Source organism: Rattus norvegicus, chromosome 8 (genome assembly GCF_036323735.1).
Source record: "Rattus norvegicus strain BN/NHsdMcwi chromosome 8, GRCr8, whole genome shotgun sequence".
NCBI classification, from domain to species: domain Eukaryota; kingdom Metazoa; phylum Chordata; class Mammalia; order Rodentia; family Muridae; genus Rattus; species Rattus norvegicus.
In genome coordinates this window covers 96,594,123-96,611,604 of record NC_086026.1, presented here as the reverse complement: position 1 = coordinate 96,611,604, position 17,482 = coordinate 96,594,123, and the positions used below count along the sequence as shown (strand labels likewise).

At 45.0% G+C, this 17,482-nt stretch overlaps 1 protein-coding gene across 2 annotated transcripts; it reads right to left on the bottom strand.

Annotated features, from left to right (window-relative positions):
• Window positions 1–612: 612 nt before the first annotated feature.
• Window positions 613–17,145, bottom strand: Prss35 (serine protease 35). Of its 2 annotated transcripts, XM_017595670.3 has the most exons (3): window positions 16,303–17,145; window positions 15,809–15,891; window positions 618–3,406 (listed from the first exon to the last, which is right to left on the bottom strand). In XM_017595670.3, exon 3 carries the CDS (start codon window positions 3,376–3,378, stop codon window positions 2,158–2,160), a length of 1,221 nt encoding a protein of 406 aa, XP_017451159.1. In that variant the 5' UTR covers window positions 3,379–3,406; window positions 15,809–15,891; window positions 16,303–17,145; the 3' UTR covers window positions 618–2,157. The 2 variants fall into 2 exon arrangements, with proteins under 2 accessions (NP_001008560.2, XP_017451159.1); NM_001008560.2 differs by lacking the exon at window positions 15,809–15,891 and having other exon boundaries at window positions 613–3,406; window positions 16,303–16,640.
• Window positions 17,146–17,482: the final 337 nt, after the last annotated feature.

The window sequence follows — 17,482 nt, the reverse complement described above, 5'->3', positions numbered from 1 at the left end:
CTGGAAGTTTAAGAATAGCCTAGCAGTGGAGAAGGGAGGTCTACCTTTAGACAGAGACCACATCACACTGGTGTACTGGCTCACGAATCAGCACACACATGCACATTCCTCCACACCCATGCTCTCTCTTCAGGGAAACATGGTTCCCAGTCTGCTGAGAACATTTCAGCCCACCTATATCAATATGAGGTGAAACAGAGCATCGTTGGTTTAGTATATACAACTGTAATGATAATGATAATCTCTAGAATTATGTATTAATTATGCTGGCCCTCTTGGAAAAGCCAGAAAGGGAGAGAGAGAGGGAGAGAGAGAGAGAGAGAGAGAGAGAGAGAGAGAGAACGAGAGAACGCCATTCTTTCCTTGAGTTGCTTATGTTGGGTATTTTATCACAATAGCAGGAAAAGCATCTGATACAGTGACTGTGTATGTATCACCCCACCCCAAAGAAAATAGGTCCTCTTTCTTCTCAGTGTGTGTTCCTCTTTTACTGGAAGCAATGATTAAATGTCTCTCTGTGAGATGAGCATTAAAGGCAATACATTTCAGTTAAATGTCAGTAAATTGAGTATTTTCTAAAATCCTTTAAAGTATATATACAAAGACAATAAGTTATATATATTTATCCTTTAATTTTATTGAATTATTTTTAACAGCCCACATTATAAAAGAATGCCACATATTTTGAGCACCATTTACGTTAACCCAAATGAAGATACGCCTTTGCATACTGATCAAGACTATAACAGAAAGGGGTTGGGGATTTAGCTCAGTGGTAGAGCGCTTGCCTAGCAAGCGCAAGGCCCTGGGTTCAGTCCCCAGCTCCAAAAGAAAAAGAAAAAAAAAGACTATAACAGAAAACAAAAATAGGAAACAACATTATTTCTTAATTTGTAGTCTTTATTAGGACACGCCTAACAGAAAAAGGTTTCGCCCTGCCAATGGATTGAGTGAGAGAAAATATGTGGCCTTAGAAGAGTAGACTAAAGATTGGGCCCTTGGTTACTTAAATCTTAGTATGTACTCAATTATATCATCAAAACTATTTATGCATAATGCCCTGACTTAGCCCGTGTTTGTAGCCGTTCACCACAGCCGTGTATGTCCATGAGGTGTGTCCTGAATGCCTGCCCTGCATTTTGCTCAGGGGTGGTACACAATAACTGTTTAATGCCCCTTGGGAGACAGAGCGAGGATGCCACCTTGGTCCCTTATGAGAAGCCTCAGAACCTTCTTTGGTATCTCAGGGTTGGGGGTAGGTGGTTTCTCTCTTGAACAAGACTTCAGAATACCTCACTCAAAAAATATAGCACCTCACACACAGTAGAAAGTATAACACAAAAGGGTGTGGCTCTCACCAGAGGATGGTAGCTTGTGAAATGGCTTCTCTGTATTTCTTGAAAAATTCGTAAAACATGAGATCTTAAAGTGCCTCGGCCTTCAATGTCTGTAAACTTGGTTCATGACATAGGACAAAGTGTTTCTCCAAATTTTAGATGGACATGGCTGATGCAGGTTTTTTTTTTCTTTAAGCCATAGTCAATAGTGTTGTTTATGCAGCTCACTAGTATATTTTGATTGGTAATTTTTATATGTTTTGATCTGTAGTTCCTGAAATAAATTTCTCAGTTCCAAGAGAAGACACATATAAACACTGAGGGCAAGAGTGGAATAGCTAAGTCACATCACATCGCAAACTAAACTTCCTTGCCTCCCTTGATTCTAATTGTGTTACTTACTGTAAACCTTCATATTTTCCATAAAGGTCAAACACATCTCCTAGGTTCTTCCTAGAGTAGGACTCAAGAGCTAGTCCATTGAGAAGTCACATTACAGTTCTGGTCTGATGTTTTAAGGAGAGTCTGGAATCCTAAAAGGCCCAAGTAAACAAACAAATGGTTTTCCCTAAAACGAAACTTACCATCGCATAAAGAGTATATACTTGTCGCTGAAGTGCCATATAGTTTCAGAATCTGTAACTAAACATTTTTAACTGTGCGAAAGTAACCTAATTTTGATAAAAGAAGTCTGTAAAAAAAAAAAAAGCCGTAAAAACCACTGATAGTTCAAGTCTGGGCCTAGCCTGTGAGTAGTCTCACAATGAGAGCTGGCTTTCTCTGGGATTCAAGATGTGCATGACCTCGCTTCAGTTTTCCCTCAGCCATAAGCACAGTTGGCAGCGTTTCCGTGGATCCAGAGGCAAATCTGGGCGTACTTGAGCGGAGTGATACGCACAGCCACGTTATAGTCCTTCTGAACTCCGTGCACATCCACCCACTGGTGGCCCGAGTAGACCGCGATGATCTTGCGCTTCCAATTCTTTTGGCCTGGCTCTTTGAGCCTCAGGTAGATCCCAGAGCCGGTGGAGCCTGCCTCAGCGTCGCAGTACTGATACAGGAGGTCATTGGATTCCTCGGAAACGCTGCAAAACCGATACACCAACTGATCATCCCTGTCGTTATCAAATCCAGAGAAGTGGATCCGACCTCCCGGCAGCTTGGAGATGGTGGGGCTGACTCCCAGCTCCATGTGCTGCTGCTTTTGTGCGCGCTTCAGCTCCAGGAGTGCATAGTCGAAGTCCAAGGCCGGGTCCCCATTCTCTCCCCTTGCCCAGCCTTTGGGAATGTGGGTGCTCTTGACGCGGGTCCATTGGAAGGAAGGCCTTCCTTGGGCGACTCTAGGACCCCGCCTGGATTTTTTCCCTGGTCTTTGGGTGGTGCTCTCCTGAGGATGCTCCGGACTTTGGCCACCACTCTCTGCTTCTCGCCGGCTCCTCCTGGAACCTCTGCGTTTCTTGCGGCCTCCTTTATTTCTCATCTTCAGCACTCCCACCCTCAGCTTTTTACTACCTTTGACATAGTCCTTCCCGTCGTGGACACAGTGGGCAGCCGTGAGCACGTGGTTGGGGGAAACGAGGGCGCCGCTGCAGCCGGTGGACAGCTTCACCGCTGTATTAAAAGGGAAATTGGTCAAGAACCTTTTGTCTAAGATGCTGAACCTGCTGTCGGTACCGTACACCTGCCTTCTTCTCCTAGGGCGTGCTCCTTTTATGCTGCTGTTCTGAGTGGGTTCCAAGACCAGACCTTGAACTTTGACCCTGGTTAAGGTTCGAGTGCCATTCTCGAAGACCGTCTCGTAGGAAAGGAAATCTTCCAGCTGGGAGAGGCTGGGAGCCGGGAGCTCTTCCTGACATTCGATGCCACACACCGTGGCCTTGACCGCCGCAGCGTCTGCCTGGAACGTGGGGCTGGCAAGGTGGATCGTCTTCTCACTCACAACCTGAGGTATTCGGCTCAGGTGCCACGTAAAATCTGGTTCCGTTTCAGATCCCAAAGACAGGGTCCATCCAGAGACGAAAATTATCAGCCAAAGTAACATATTTTCCACCTAGTTCTTCTATTTTGCCCTTTAAAAAGAAAAAAGGAAAAGAAAGCATGGTTTTTAGTATTTTTAAATGATACATCTTTATGCATAGGTTCCTGGGTATACCACCACCACGAACAGATCCTTGTTTTCATCTGCCTTAGACTTCCTAGGCATTAGACCTACACCCACAGCAGACATCCGAAATCAGTAAGGAATTTCTCACCCAACTTTCTCTATCACCGGTATCCCCCTCGACACCTACCTCCCCAGACAGCCCCATCTGGGACAGGGAGGGGAAGTCTCACCCCACAACTTATTCCCCAGTGCTCATAAGTAGAGACAGAAGCAGGCATCCTGCAGTTCTTCCTGTATGCTTAGCTCTTTAAAAACGGGACCATAATGTCTTCCAGTCTAAAATGTAAATGACAATCAGAGTTTGGAAACGTGCGTTGGAGTTCCCAACTTCCCTGAGCCAGGGTTTGCAGAAGGAGCTGGTGTGGAGATGTGCATCAGATGAGGTTGGGAAACTTCAGCAGCTTAAAACAGGTGAGTTCGTCTGCTTGCCACCTGCTCTGATTTCATACGTACATACACACAACACACCATGACACACACATATAGACAACACAACACACAGGCACAACATACCAGTCACACACACACACACACACACACACCACACATTCACAACACAATACAACATACGACATACACCACATACACATATATACCACATGCAGATATACATACCACACACATGCACACCACACATACGTACTTACCACACATACACCACACCACATATGCACAACACATACCACATACATATACACCACACACACACACCACATAAATGCACAACACACACAAAAACACATACCATACACACCACACACAACACACACACATACTCACCATACATACCACACATACGTGCACACACCATACACACACCACACACACATGCACACCACAACACACACAATACACACACATGCATACCACAATACACACAACACACGCATACACACCACACACACACACACACACACACAAGTAGGGCCGGGGCCCAGAGAGTAAGCCTAGGGCTTCATGCATGCTAGCAAGCACTCTAAAGCTTTAACTCCTTTTACTTTTTATTTTGAGACACAGCCTCAGTTACACAATTTGACCCAGCTTCAACTTACGCAGTCACCTAGGCTGGCAGTGATCTTTAATCCTCCTCCATGAACCTCTCAGTAGACTTTTTCACCAAACCTGCCCCCTCCTTTTTTATTTTTAGAATATCTTTTGTTTATTCATCGACAATTTCATATAAATATGCAATGTAACTTAACCTTACCCACCACTAAAGAGCCCCCCACTACCCCAACGCCTCACCCTCATACCTTCATGTTGTTGGTTTTAATTTTGTAACCAGTTAAGTCCAAACAGTGCTAGCTGCTGGGACTTCGGCTATTCTTGCTGCCTGATCCCTTGTGGCTCCTTTACAGGTAACCTCGGCTGCCGTAGGTCCCCCTCATTTTTACACACTCCTTCCACATTAAAAGAAAACACACAGTGCAGACCACCTGATGCTGAAATACGTCTTCAGAATAAAGATGTATTGCATGGAACCACCACTTACATAAGGGTGCATTCGCAGTGAAAGTGTAGTGTGTTGTGCGTGTGTGTGTGTGTGTGTGTGTGTGTGTGTGTGTGGTCTGTATGGTGTGGTGTGCATGTGTTGTACGTGTGTGTGTGTGTGTGTGTGTGTTTGTGCGGTCTGTGTGTTGTGGTGTGCATGTGTGTGGTGTGTATGTGTGTGTGGTGTGCATGTGTGTGTGTTATGTGTGTATAGGAAAATTAGTTTACAAATTAGTGAAGCACAGTGGGTGGGTCCTGACTTAGCACTTAGAGAATGTGGTTGTGATGCACCGTGGTCTCTTTCCATCGTGGCTGTCATCACCTAAGCTGTTCTGATGTCAAATATATTTAACATTGTCAATATGTGACAGGTAATGGGATGCCTCCCAATTTTGCATTCTTTCCTCTTCTCCGGGTGCGTAGGCATGCAAGCGTGTAAATGCATGCACTCAGTAGGGCTGCTGTTCACGTGCTACTGCTCGGGCCATTCCCTGAAGCTCAGTTTTGAACCTCTCTGTTGTTTGTGACCTATCGTTCGGGTCATTTGTAACTAGTACTTTAAAAAACAAGATTTAGCAAATGATTTTTACATTTACAAACCAGAGACTCCCCTGGAGCTGAAGTTACAGGTAGTTTTGTGTCCCTCTCCCAATGTGTCACTGAGAACTAAATGGGGGATGGGGGTGGTGTTTGTTTGTTCTTGCTTTTGAGACAGGTTTCTCTGTGTAACTGCCCTGGCTATCCTGGAACTCCCTCAGTAAATCACATTGGCCTTGAACTCACAGAGATCTGCCTGCCTCTGCCTCTCTGCCTCTCTGCCTCTCTGCCTCTCTGCCTCTCTGCCTCTCTGCCTCTCTGCCTCTCTGCCTCTCTGCCTCTCTGCCTCTCTGCCTCTCTGCCTCTCTGCCTCTCTGCCTCTCTGCCTCTCTGCCTCTGCCTCTGCCTCTCTGCATCTCTGCCTCTCTCTCTCTCTCTGCCTCTCTGCCTCTGCCTCTGCCTCCCAAGCCTGGGATTAAAGGTGTATACCACCACTGTCCAGCTGGGGACCTTATTCTCAGCAAAATTTCAGTCAAGAAAGGTTTTTGTTTGTTTTGAGTTTTTTATTTTTTGTTTTATTTTGTTTGTTTGTTTGTTTGTTTGTTTGAGGCAAGATTTCACTATGTAGCCTTGGCTGGCCTGGAACTTACTTTGTAGACTAGGTTGGCCTCAAACTCAAAGAGATCTGCCTGCCTCTGCCTCCCCAGTGCTGGGACTAAAGGTGTGGGCTACCATGCTCAGCTCAAGATTTGAGATACAATTGCTCTTTCCATTTTGATGATGCTGGGAATTGAACTCAGATCTTGGCACATGCGAGGCGAACACCCTATCCCTGAACCCATTAAAATTATGTTTGAGATGAAGTCTCACTGGCTAGCCCAGGATTGCTTTAAAGTCATAATCTTTCTGATAATTAAGAGACTGGGATGGCAAACATGTTCCATCAGGCCTAGCTACAAATTTCGACAAAGTTGCTTTTTAAAGTTAGCCCTTCACAGCAACCATCCGTTATGCACTTAATGTACAGTTACTGCAAAGACCGAAGTCACCAATTAACCACAGAGAGATCCATGGAGTCTTCGCATATTACATAATTATCTATGCAGTAATAAGCAAGTAGCAATCTTTCTTGGGTAAAATCCAGGCTAACTGTGCATCCACCCTATGGAATTGTTTTCCTGCTGGCTTTTCCGGCGCATTTAGTCTTACAACATTTAAGCCAGTTGGAGATTAGAGAGATGGAATGTAAATCCAGTGATAACTGACAAGATGGACTTTGCCACACCAATTACAAACTCAGACATCAAGCGTCATGTACCCTTTGGCTCCTAGCCAGACTTTTTTTTCCTCCATCTTTATTAACTTGGGTATTTCTTATTTACATTTCAGTTGTTATTCCCTTTCCCCGGTTTCCGGGCCAACATCCCCCTAACCCCTCCCCCTTCCCTTCTATATGGGTGTTCCCCTCCCCATCCTCCCCCCATTACCGCCCTCCCCCCAACAATCATGTTCACTGGGGTTTCAGTCTTGGCAGGACCAAGGGCTTCCCCTTCCACTGGCCAGCCAGACTTTTAAGAGAGGCTTATGAGAATTCAATTGTTCTCAAGTATAACTTATTGGCTTTTTTTCTCACATTGACTTTTAACCTGAGTCAAAGGTCACAGCCAATCCTTTTGAAAACTTCAACCCTGTCAGCTGCTTCTAAACCATACTTGATAACAGACTCAGCTGGGAGCACATAGGCATGGGAGTGGATACTGGGATAAGAACCCTTGAATCTGCTGATCGGGTGCTAGGAGTCACCAAAGGTTGCATTACATCAGACAGTATTCCCGGGGCCAGAGCAGTGATACCTGGGAGTTCACTAACAATGTGATTCCTTGAACTTCCTTTGTTGGAGGAGAACATTGATCGAAAAGTAACTCTGGTCCTATCATTACCTACCATGAAGAGTTTCTTCCAATTTTCTCTCTCTCCAAGGGAGACTGAAGAGACAGCTCAGCCATTAGGAGCTCATACTCAAAGAGGACCCGAGCTCGGTTCCCAGCGCTTACATCCGGCAGCTCACAATCACCTGTCACTCCTGCTCCAGAGAAATCTGACATGATTGGTCTCCATGGGCACTGGACTCACATGCGCATAGCATGTGTCTCACAGACACTGGTACATACATAATTAAAAATAAGTATTTTTGAAAAAAGTTTTCTACAAGAGATGTGGATGAACAGGAGAGAAAAAAAAATGAGAAAGCATGCTTCCCTGTTGACAGTCATCTATGAGAACTGAAAAGACAGTTATTCTGATGTTCCCGTCTGCTCTCTTTGTGGTGCAGACTGAGCATGCCCGGAAGAGTTCTGCCATTTTAACCTTTCAAACATGTGTTCTACGACCTTAAGCTAAGCACCCTCTCCTCCAAATTATACGTGTGTGTGTGTGTGTGTGTGTGTGTGTGTGTGTGTGTGTGTGTGTGTACATAGATACATAATATATGTGTATCTTCCATCTTTCCTTCTTGAATTGTTATCTTAAACTGCTCAGTAATATGCTTGCCTTGAAGTGCCTTCTGATATGAATATTTACAGGATTCACAAGTAAAATAGCCATGTTTCTTTTGTTTGAGGAGAGCACTGCTTTGGAATCAAATCCAATGTTCTTGCCTGCTGTAACAAGTAATAAACCTTTCTCCACTCCTTACCAAAAAACCCTGCAAATTATCAAAGCCTACCTCACACCTCCTGTTAGATTGTCTCCTAAAGGTACTAGAGGGATGGTTCAGTAATTAAGAGCAAGCATTGCTTTACAGAGGACCTAGATTGAGTTCCCAGCACCCACATGGTGAACCACAACCATCTATAACTCTTTTTCCAGGATCCAATGCCGTCTTCTGACTCCCTCAGTTACTAGACGTGCATGTGGTACACATACAGGTAAAACACTCATAGGCATAAAACAAAATAGATAAATCTGAAAGGAATTAGAGCTCCCATGGAAGAGCTGTGGGGCTCATCAGATAACTGTGCTTTAAACAGACTTCCAGATGCCTTAGAGACTCAGGGAAGTTGAATGACACTGGAGCAGCCAGGACCCTGGGCATCATCTCTGCAGGAAAGATTGCTTAGCTGGGCTCCACATAGCTTCTATTTCATCTATGTGTACTAAATAAAGCTAATTCTGGCTGCTTTGTTACTGTTAGCAACTGCTAATACCAAATGGCTTCGATTTAATAAAGAAGAAACTCAGCTTATCTATGCTTACATAATGTAAGTAACGTTATATGTCTGAAACAAACGTTCAGTAGGCGTGTATGAATCCTCCTGCATCCAACACCACGAATCATGTGATGGCATCATTTTTTCCAGCCCTGTTGGGAGCATCTCCGCAGTCCACCCTCTAGAATAAAAGCCATGCCCATGTCTATCCTTGGCCATGAACAAGGGCAGAGCCTTGTAATATGACCTCCAAATCACAGTAATAAAAGGGCCTTTGCTTTAGTTAGCCTATCCAATTGGTCTGTAATTTGAAATTGGACAGATGTCTAGGAACACTTCCTCTTGGAAAAAAAATCTAAGTTTTCCTTATGGTAAAATGTCAAGAGAAATGATAGTTCTGACAGATGGAGAAACCCACAACCCACAAGTCCAGTGGATAGGGCTACATACACCCATCATTCCCAACGCCTAACTCGCTAACCTAGGAAACACGGACTCAGTTGGAAAGGCAGCAGTTTCCCATGTCTGTGCCCACACCTTCCCTTTCCCTATCTCTTATTATGTTAGTGATATAACCCTGTCAATGTCTGGGTGGTTGCTTGGATTGTGTTCAGAATCCAGGCTCAGGTAATAAAAGGGAGATAGTGAGATTGCAATTATTACCCTTCAGGGTGAGTCAGCAGATCCACGGCTGCTCATGGGTCAGACTCTAGAGACCGGTACAGCAGAAAGAGGTAGAAATCTAACACCTGCCGATGCACCTAGTTCTCTAATAAAGACAGCCACACATCATTATGAGACATGACTTACTATTACCACCATTTATTACCTATTGTTCTCAGAAGTGGGGGGCTGATGGTAGTGTTTAGAATACTTGTGTATCTAGACCAACATAAGGGGCATAAGTTCAGGTCAGGAATTGTCCACTTTTTCTCCTATTGGGTGGATGAACTTAAGATAGTTCACTAATTCTCTGGGTTTCATTTCCCTCATGTGCACAGTGACAACCATAGTAAGCTCTGCTTCATAGAGCCATTTTAGAACTAAATGAGGTGATGTGTGGAAAGGGTTACCACTCAGCTCAGAGCATGGTAAGCAGACAATACATGCGTTATTTAAAAATTATTATTCTGCTCTAAAATTAACTGTGGGCCAAGGTTAAAGGACCCATAGTTTCAGTCTTTGGAGACAAAGTCTTGTGGAGGCCAGACTGGCCTCAAAACTGAGGGAGGATGAACTTGAATTTCTGATCCTCTCTCCTTCACCTTCTAAGTGGTGGGATCATAGATATTCCTCACCATACTGGGTTCATTTACGTGTCAAGGGTCGAACCCAGGGCTTCATGTATGCTAGTTCTCTGCCAACCATTCCCCAGCCCCCAAAACACATGGTCCCTAAAGAATCTATTTTACTAATTCTTTTATTTTAATAGTTTCCAGTTGACTTGCGAATTCCCTTCATTTTATTATATTTCCTCAAGGATGGCCAAATGAATGTTTTTCTAATTGCTCATTCCTAGGAATATCTGTGGCTTCACAGTATATTTTTTCTTATCCCTATTAAACTTAAGTCTGATTAGATCTTACCTACCTAGTGTAAAGTAAGCTGGCCTCACTTGTGAACATAACATGGTAAATTCCTATGCGTCTGGCCACCAAACATTTCTTTTTCAATGTAAGGGCCTATTCAGTCAGATCAGTGACACTGTAGGCCACCTTACCAAGTATGTCTGGGCACACAAGTGAATGCATAATCACTTTTATAAAAACAACGTTTTTAAACCCATTAATGATCCCTGCCCTTCTGATACTGTGGCCTGCTTTTATACACACACCCTCATTTCCCCCTCTAGTCTTATCCTTCTCCTGTGGTAAGGATTGACATACCAGGAACCACAGAGGCCTAGCCCGGGTGCTCGGAATAACTACCGACAGGAGAAACGCCTAGGCCAAAGGTCACAGGGGTGGGGGGTGGAGCAGAGGAGCATCACAGTGGTAATAAACTATAAAAATGTATCAGGGAAGTGGAATGCATTCTGGAAAATACCTCTACAAACTTACGTGGTCCATCTTGAGCTTGGCAAGAGGCAGAGAAGAATCATGGCTACCGTAATGAAGTTTTATTCTAGGCCACTACAGTCACTTACAGATGTCACTGAGTGGCTAGAGCACCAAGTGATGCCATATTTATAAGAAGAATGTAATGTCATGACCGTGGGAAAATCACAGTGTCAGTGGTATAACAAAGATGGATGGTAGCCACTGGGGTTCAGAGACCATAGGGACAGGGGACTGAAAACCACATCAGCTTAGGCTTGTTGTTTATTAGCAGGATGGTTTTCTTAAGGATACCTCACCTTTGCACTTCCCACATGTGTCAAAGACAGAGAATGCACACATTATTTTTGAAAGAGTAATAAGTGTGTGTACATGTGTGCACATGCAAACCCATGCGAGCACTCAGCAAATGGCAATAGTTATCATCGACGCCTGAAGTCAAAAAGTGAAGGAGCTCTCCTGGGAGTGCCCAACTGTAATCTCAGCCCCTGGGAGGCAGAGGCAGGAGGATCACCAGTTCTAGGCTAGCTTGAACTGCGTAGTGAGACTCCCAGCAGAGTGTATGGCGGGAGCAAAAGAAAGCTGAGGCAGTGCGTGCATGAAGTCTCAGCTACTAGAGAGGCTAAAGCAGGAGACTCATTTAAGCTCAAAAGCTCCAGACCAGCCTTGGCAACAGAGACACCATCTCTTCTATGAAAGCAAAATGAAAACGTTGGTTGGTATTTATAAGGTATTTCCCATACCTCTTACCAAGTCCATTCCCTGTGGTACATGGGCATCGGTCTCTGGATATGCCCACATCCTCATCGGAGGACCTGTGTCTGTGTTCCTCACATGTCAAGGGGGATGGTGAGAGTGTGACTAGGCTAAAGGTTTTCAGATGAGTGGACTAGCCAGGATATCAGGTGAATCCACTGCAACCATGGGACCTCATAAAGAGAAGGCAGGAGAGAGCTGTGGAGACTGAAGTAAGGCGACTCAGGACCTGTAGGATGTGGGTGGTCAGTAGAAGACGTCAAGGGTAAGCAAGCAGAAGAACTTAACATGGGCATAGTCCTACTGATCTCCAGACTTCTGAGCTCCACACGGGTAAGGTTAATAGTTTTGTGTGGTTTTAACTCTGTAAAGATTGGGCAATTTACTGAAACAGAAATGGGAAGTCAGGGGGCTTGGAAGATAGCTTGGAAGTGTTTGCCATGCAGGTACCAGAATCTGAGATTAAGTTGAGTATGAATGTATGCACTTGTGCTCTCCATGGTGGGGAGGTGGAGACCAACCTTGACCTGATCATAGTAAGAGATCCAACTCAAAGATCTAGGTACCCAGCTTCTGGGCTGGGCATGGTGGTACTCGCTTTAACCTCAGCACTCAAGAGATAGGGGAAGATGGATCTCTGAGAGTTCCAGCAGAACCAGAGCTACTGAATGGGACCCTGTCTCAAAAAAGGTGGGGGGGGGAGGAAGAAAGGAAGGAAGGAAGAAGGAAAGAAAGAAAGAAGGAAAGAAAGAAAAGAAAAGGAAAGGAAAGAAAGAAAATCAAATCAAACCAAAACAACCACCTGGTCCTGGAGTGATGGCTCAGTGGGTAACAGCGCTTCCTGCTATTGCGAAAGTCCTGGGTTCAGTCCCAGCATCCACATCTGGCAGCTCACAGCTGCCTGTAATCCCAGCTTCAAGGAATCTGACTTCCTTTGATAGCCTCTGCAGGCACTTGAACACATCGTAAGTCTCTCTCTCTCTCTCTCTCTCTCTCTCTCTCTCTCTCTCTCTCTCTCTCTCTATCTCTCATACTCTCTCTCATACACACACACACACACACACACACACACACACACACACACACGAGTACATGTACCAGCAAGCACATGTACCCAGCACACACAAATGCACTCCCAACACTAAAAATGAAATAAGAACTTACTACATAGATGAAGATGAAAATGAGAATATAACATCTAAAATTGCCTCTTCTGGCTGTTTTGAAAGTAGTGGGGAGCTGTATGAAGTTGGGAGTGGAGGATGTTCGCTTCATAGGCCCTTAACATCAATTATACAATTTATAAAAATAACAGAATGTTCAATTTTAGAGATATAAAGCAGAATTTCGTGAAATTTTATGACCAGTATTGATTAGTATTGCTAGAGTCAGGAAGCTGAACGGAGCGGATTAATCGTTTTTCAGCAAATGCAGTGTAAACCGTGCTGAGTATCTTTTTTTTTTTTTTTTTTTTTTTGGTTCTTTTTTTCCGGAGCTGGGGACCAAACCCAGGGCCTTGCGCTTCCTAGGCAAGCGCTCTGCCACTGAGCTAAATCCCCAACCCCGCTGAGTATCATTTTAAAGGCCTTTCTTAAAAACGAAACAAAACATAATCTCAGAGTTGTTCTTGGCTACTGAGCGGTCTCGGTAAGGTCTGGTCTTGCCCTCCAGTAAGTCATGATCAAGAGTACACAGTGATTGGCTCATCAGTGATCCTCAGAGGACTCCATCCATCCCTAGACCTGGGAGAGGCCCTTGCTGGCTATCTGTGTTGCCACCACTAGATGGCAAAGCACGCCTGCCAAGAGCAAGTCTGGGGCTGCATTTCCTCTTACGTCATTCGGCTGGCAATCAGGATTGTCCTTGAAGCATGGGAGGTGAGAAAGGTGTATCTGGTTCACAATATACTAAAGAGTCGTCCGCATATGGAATTTATCGAACTTATGAAACCCACCTCCGGGTCCCATAGCCCTTCCTGATGAGCTGAAGGCTGATCACGCCGTCCGCAGCCAGACAAATTTCTGGCAGGTGTTTTTCCAAAAAAAGTCTCCAGTGCCAGCACACTCCCACCATGGCCTACAGCACTGCTGAGCCATCCACCAAATGGGCTGTGATTCATTTCGACACGGAGGAAAGTCACGAGCCTGCCAAATATTTCCATATGTTTATCAAATACTTTATAATCCACGGCTAAGGTTAAGCTCTCCCCCAGCTCCACACTGAGAATCAACGGTTAGAGGGTTCACTGACAATGTGCCAACTGCTATTCAAAATATCACATACCATAGCACTATTCTCAAATTCAGCTTCGGGACTGGAGACAGAGCAATGTCTGCTCTAAAAGTTTGGCAGTCCTTGAGGGAAAGGAAGATGGTAAAGTTACGCAGATGGTTATTTTACAGTAACCCACAACTTCTGTTTCTCATCACAATAAAAACTAAAGTCTCCTTTTTTTCCCCTTTTTTTTCCTGCTATTTCTGCAGGAAATGTACATCTCAATTTATAAAATGTTTCACTGTGTGTAAATCAAATTTGGGGTGAATGGAACTAGGGTAACCCCAAGGGAGCTCTCTGCTAGCTCCTTTACTGGTGTATAAAGTGCACCGTGCATGGCTCTAGACTACGCTTTGGGTTTTTAAGTTGGATCTTCAGCAAAGAAGAGTTAATAAATGCATTATATTTGGTAGTCACAGGGTATTTCACCAACCACGTAGCAGTTTACCTGTAGGAAAATTTGAAATTATAAAATAATGAGTTGTAAACTGCTAAGTTGATGTTGGTCTTTCCTAACGTTCCCAACTCTGATTTCCCATCTGTCATGTCTAAAGGGAAGGACCTTTAGCATTCCTGGATTCCTGAGTCTGATGCTTCTATTTAAAAGGAATGCATTTGTTGGATATTTGAGAATCGAGCACAGAAAGAAAGGCAATCTATTCAGTAGAGAAAGTTGACCCACACTAGCAGCGTCACCTATCATGAGCCAAGCACATACTGAGGACTCTCACATTTTAAACTGTCTGCAAAAAAAAGTGGCAAGGAAATATACGTAGAACTGTCTCACAGGGAAGAATCTTCTCTAAAATGAAATACCATGCACCATTTGATTGGCACTTTCTAGCCTGGCTCTCATATTTGGCTGGAATTTTAACATTCTCTTTTCTAAATCATAAACCAGATCTTAAACACAATTCTCCAGTCAGCAAGTTATGACTTTTATAATTCTCTGTAGATACAAATGAACTTGGGCACGGGGGTGGGGCGGGGCGGGGCATGTCAGAAGCCAGAAAGGTTAATAAGGGCAGAAGGGAAGAAGGGACTGGATATAACAGGCAACATCTTTGTTCGTGTGTGTGTGTGTGTGTGTGTGTGTGTGTGTGTGTGTGTGTGTGTGTATGAGCGCCTTGGTTTTGTGTGTGTGTGTGTGTGTGTGTGTGTGTATGAGCGCCTTGGTTTTGTGTGTGTGTGTGTGTGTGTGTGTGTGTGTGTGTGCGCGCGCGCACGAGCACCTTGATTTTTGTGAGTAAGTGGAGGTGTGCTTCATGGAGGTCAGAAGACAACCTTGAGCGTGGTCATATATATACCAGGCTAACCCACCAGAAGCTTTCATGGAGTCTCCTGTGTTCTCTCCCCATCTCCTATAGGGCACTGGGATTTCAGATGTATTCTATCTTCTCTGGCTTTATGTGGGCTCTGGGGATCCGAACTCGGGTCTTCATGTTCGTGAGGCAAGCCTTTTATTTGTTGAACCATCTCCTCAGCCCCAAGCAACTACTTTCCAAATTTAAGATGGTGTATGAAAGTCAGCTCAATCAGGCTGGGGAGTTATTGCAGCTTTCCAAAAACTCTTATTATTATAGAAAGACTCAAGATCACACACACACACACATACATACACTCACACACACATACACACAAAGACAGTCAGACACAGTCAGACACACATACACACACATACACACACATACACAGACACAGTCAGACACACATACATACACACAGACACAGTCAAACACACATACATACACATATACACACATACACACACATACACACATACACACACATATACAGACACAGTCAGACACACATATATACACACATACACACAGAGACAGTCAGATACACACATACACACATACATACACATTCACACAATATACACATGTACAAACACACACACACATAGGAGCCAAGAGAAAAATTTAGTCTCCGTGTGCCCATCACTCAGCTTTGGGAATTCTTTTTAAGTCCACTCACCCCTGACTGGTCCTTTAAAGCAAGCCCCAGATTTTCACTTCATCCCGCCTCCTTGTTCCAAGGGTCTTCCACTGTTCATTTTGCTACCCAGGCAGAAGAGAGAGGAAAAAGAGGGCGACAGAAAAAGAATGAGGCAGACAGAGGCAGAAAGTACTTCGGCAGCAACTTTGCAAAGAGACAAACTTCTTTCCAGGAAAAGTTTTTACACCTTTTCCTGTGACATCTGTGAATAATCATAAAAATAGAGAGGGTCCCCTCTGGTACTGTTTAAGCAGAAACCGTTCCATTTGTATTCCAATGCAAACATCACTCCTGTAATGTTAACCTTGCAGTGGCGGGTACTCATTCAGAGTGGAAGAAGGGTTGATCTCTAGAAAACAGCCAGCCTGTGATCCCTTCTTTAGTTCTTTTCTGTGTTCCTCCTATGGGTGCCGCCTTGCTCAGGAGTGGTCCAGCCTCTCGGGTGCCCTCCTGTCCACTGAGTTCATCCTTACCTGAGAAGCTTGCTGTGTCCTCCTGTCCCAGGGGCGCTGCCCAGCAAGGATCCGAGTGGATGCTGACACTTCCTAGGGAAGGTGCCAGGAGCCTAGTGGGCAGCAGAGTGCAGGGTCCTCTCAGCGGAGCTTCCCCAAGGCCGGAACCAGGCAAGAGTGGGGCTGCTGCACTGGGTGGCTGGAGATGGGAGGGGAAGGGGCGATGACGCCGACTTAGAGGGGAGGAGTGGGCGGATCCTGCTTACTCACCCCTGTATCCCTGCTGCACACTGATGGTTAAGAGCTGGAAAAACCTCTAACTGGGTTCGCAAGAATGTAGGCACCCAGGGCATATTTTAACTAATGTTTTAAAAACAAAGCGACAGAAACTAGAGGAGGAGGAGTGGCCAGCATGATGGTGCAGTCTTGTAACCCTAGCAGTTGGGAGGTGGAGTCAGAGGGATCAGCAGTTCAAGGCCAGCCTTAGCTTCACAGAGAGTTTGAGCTCAGTCTGGCTGCTCAAGACCTCGTCTCAAACAAAACAAAACAAACCACCCCCATCTAAAGAGGATACTACCAAGGAAGAGAGGTGCATACTCCCTTTGCCTTCCTATTGGTACCCAGCAATCCACGAGAACAAACTCCATCTATCCCTAGCTGGTCCCCACCTGGACTTTGCTTTCCTGAATGAATGCCTCAACCAACTTAATCAGTACCAGCGCCAAGAGAGTAAAGGTTACCCTCAATCCAAGAGTCTTTATCTAAGCCCAAGGGCAGAGGTGAGGAGCCTAGGCTGGGAGGCTGGGATACCCAGGGAGCAACTTGTGCAGCCTCCTGTCTTTCCCTCCTCTAGCTTCTATCTTGAGCTAAGTTTGCTGCGCGCGGGCGCACGCGCGCACACACACACACACACACACACACACACACACACACACACACACACACCGACTCAAGAGAATTCTCATCACATTCTTTCTCTCTGCTCTTTTATTCTCTCCTCAGGACAGGCAGTCCTTTGGGATGGAGTTTGTATAAGGAAAGCTTTGTTAGCATTCCTTCTAGGCTCCGCCCCACAGTTACCTGGCAACAGCCAGGTGTGCCTGACTCACTATGAAAGGGGTTGTTCTCCCTCTTTCTCTCTTACCTGCTTACCCTCTTACTCTCTTACCCTCTTCCCTCTCTGTCCCTTCTCTCCTCATTC

Excerpts from the sequence above, each read along its gene's own strand:
- Prss35 (XM_017595670.3), bottom strand. The coding sequence starts at position 3,378 with ATGTTACTTTGGCTGATAATTTTCGTCTCTGGATGGACCCTGTCTTTG.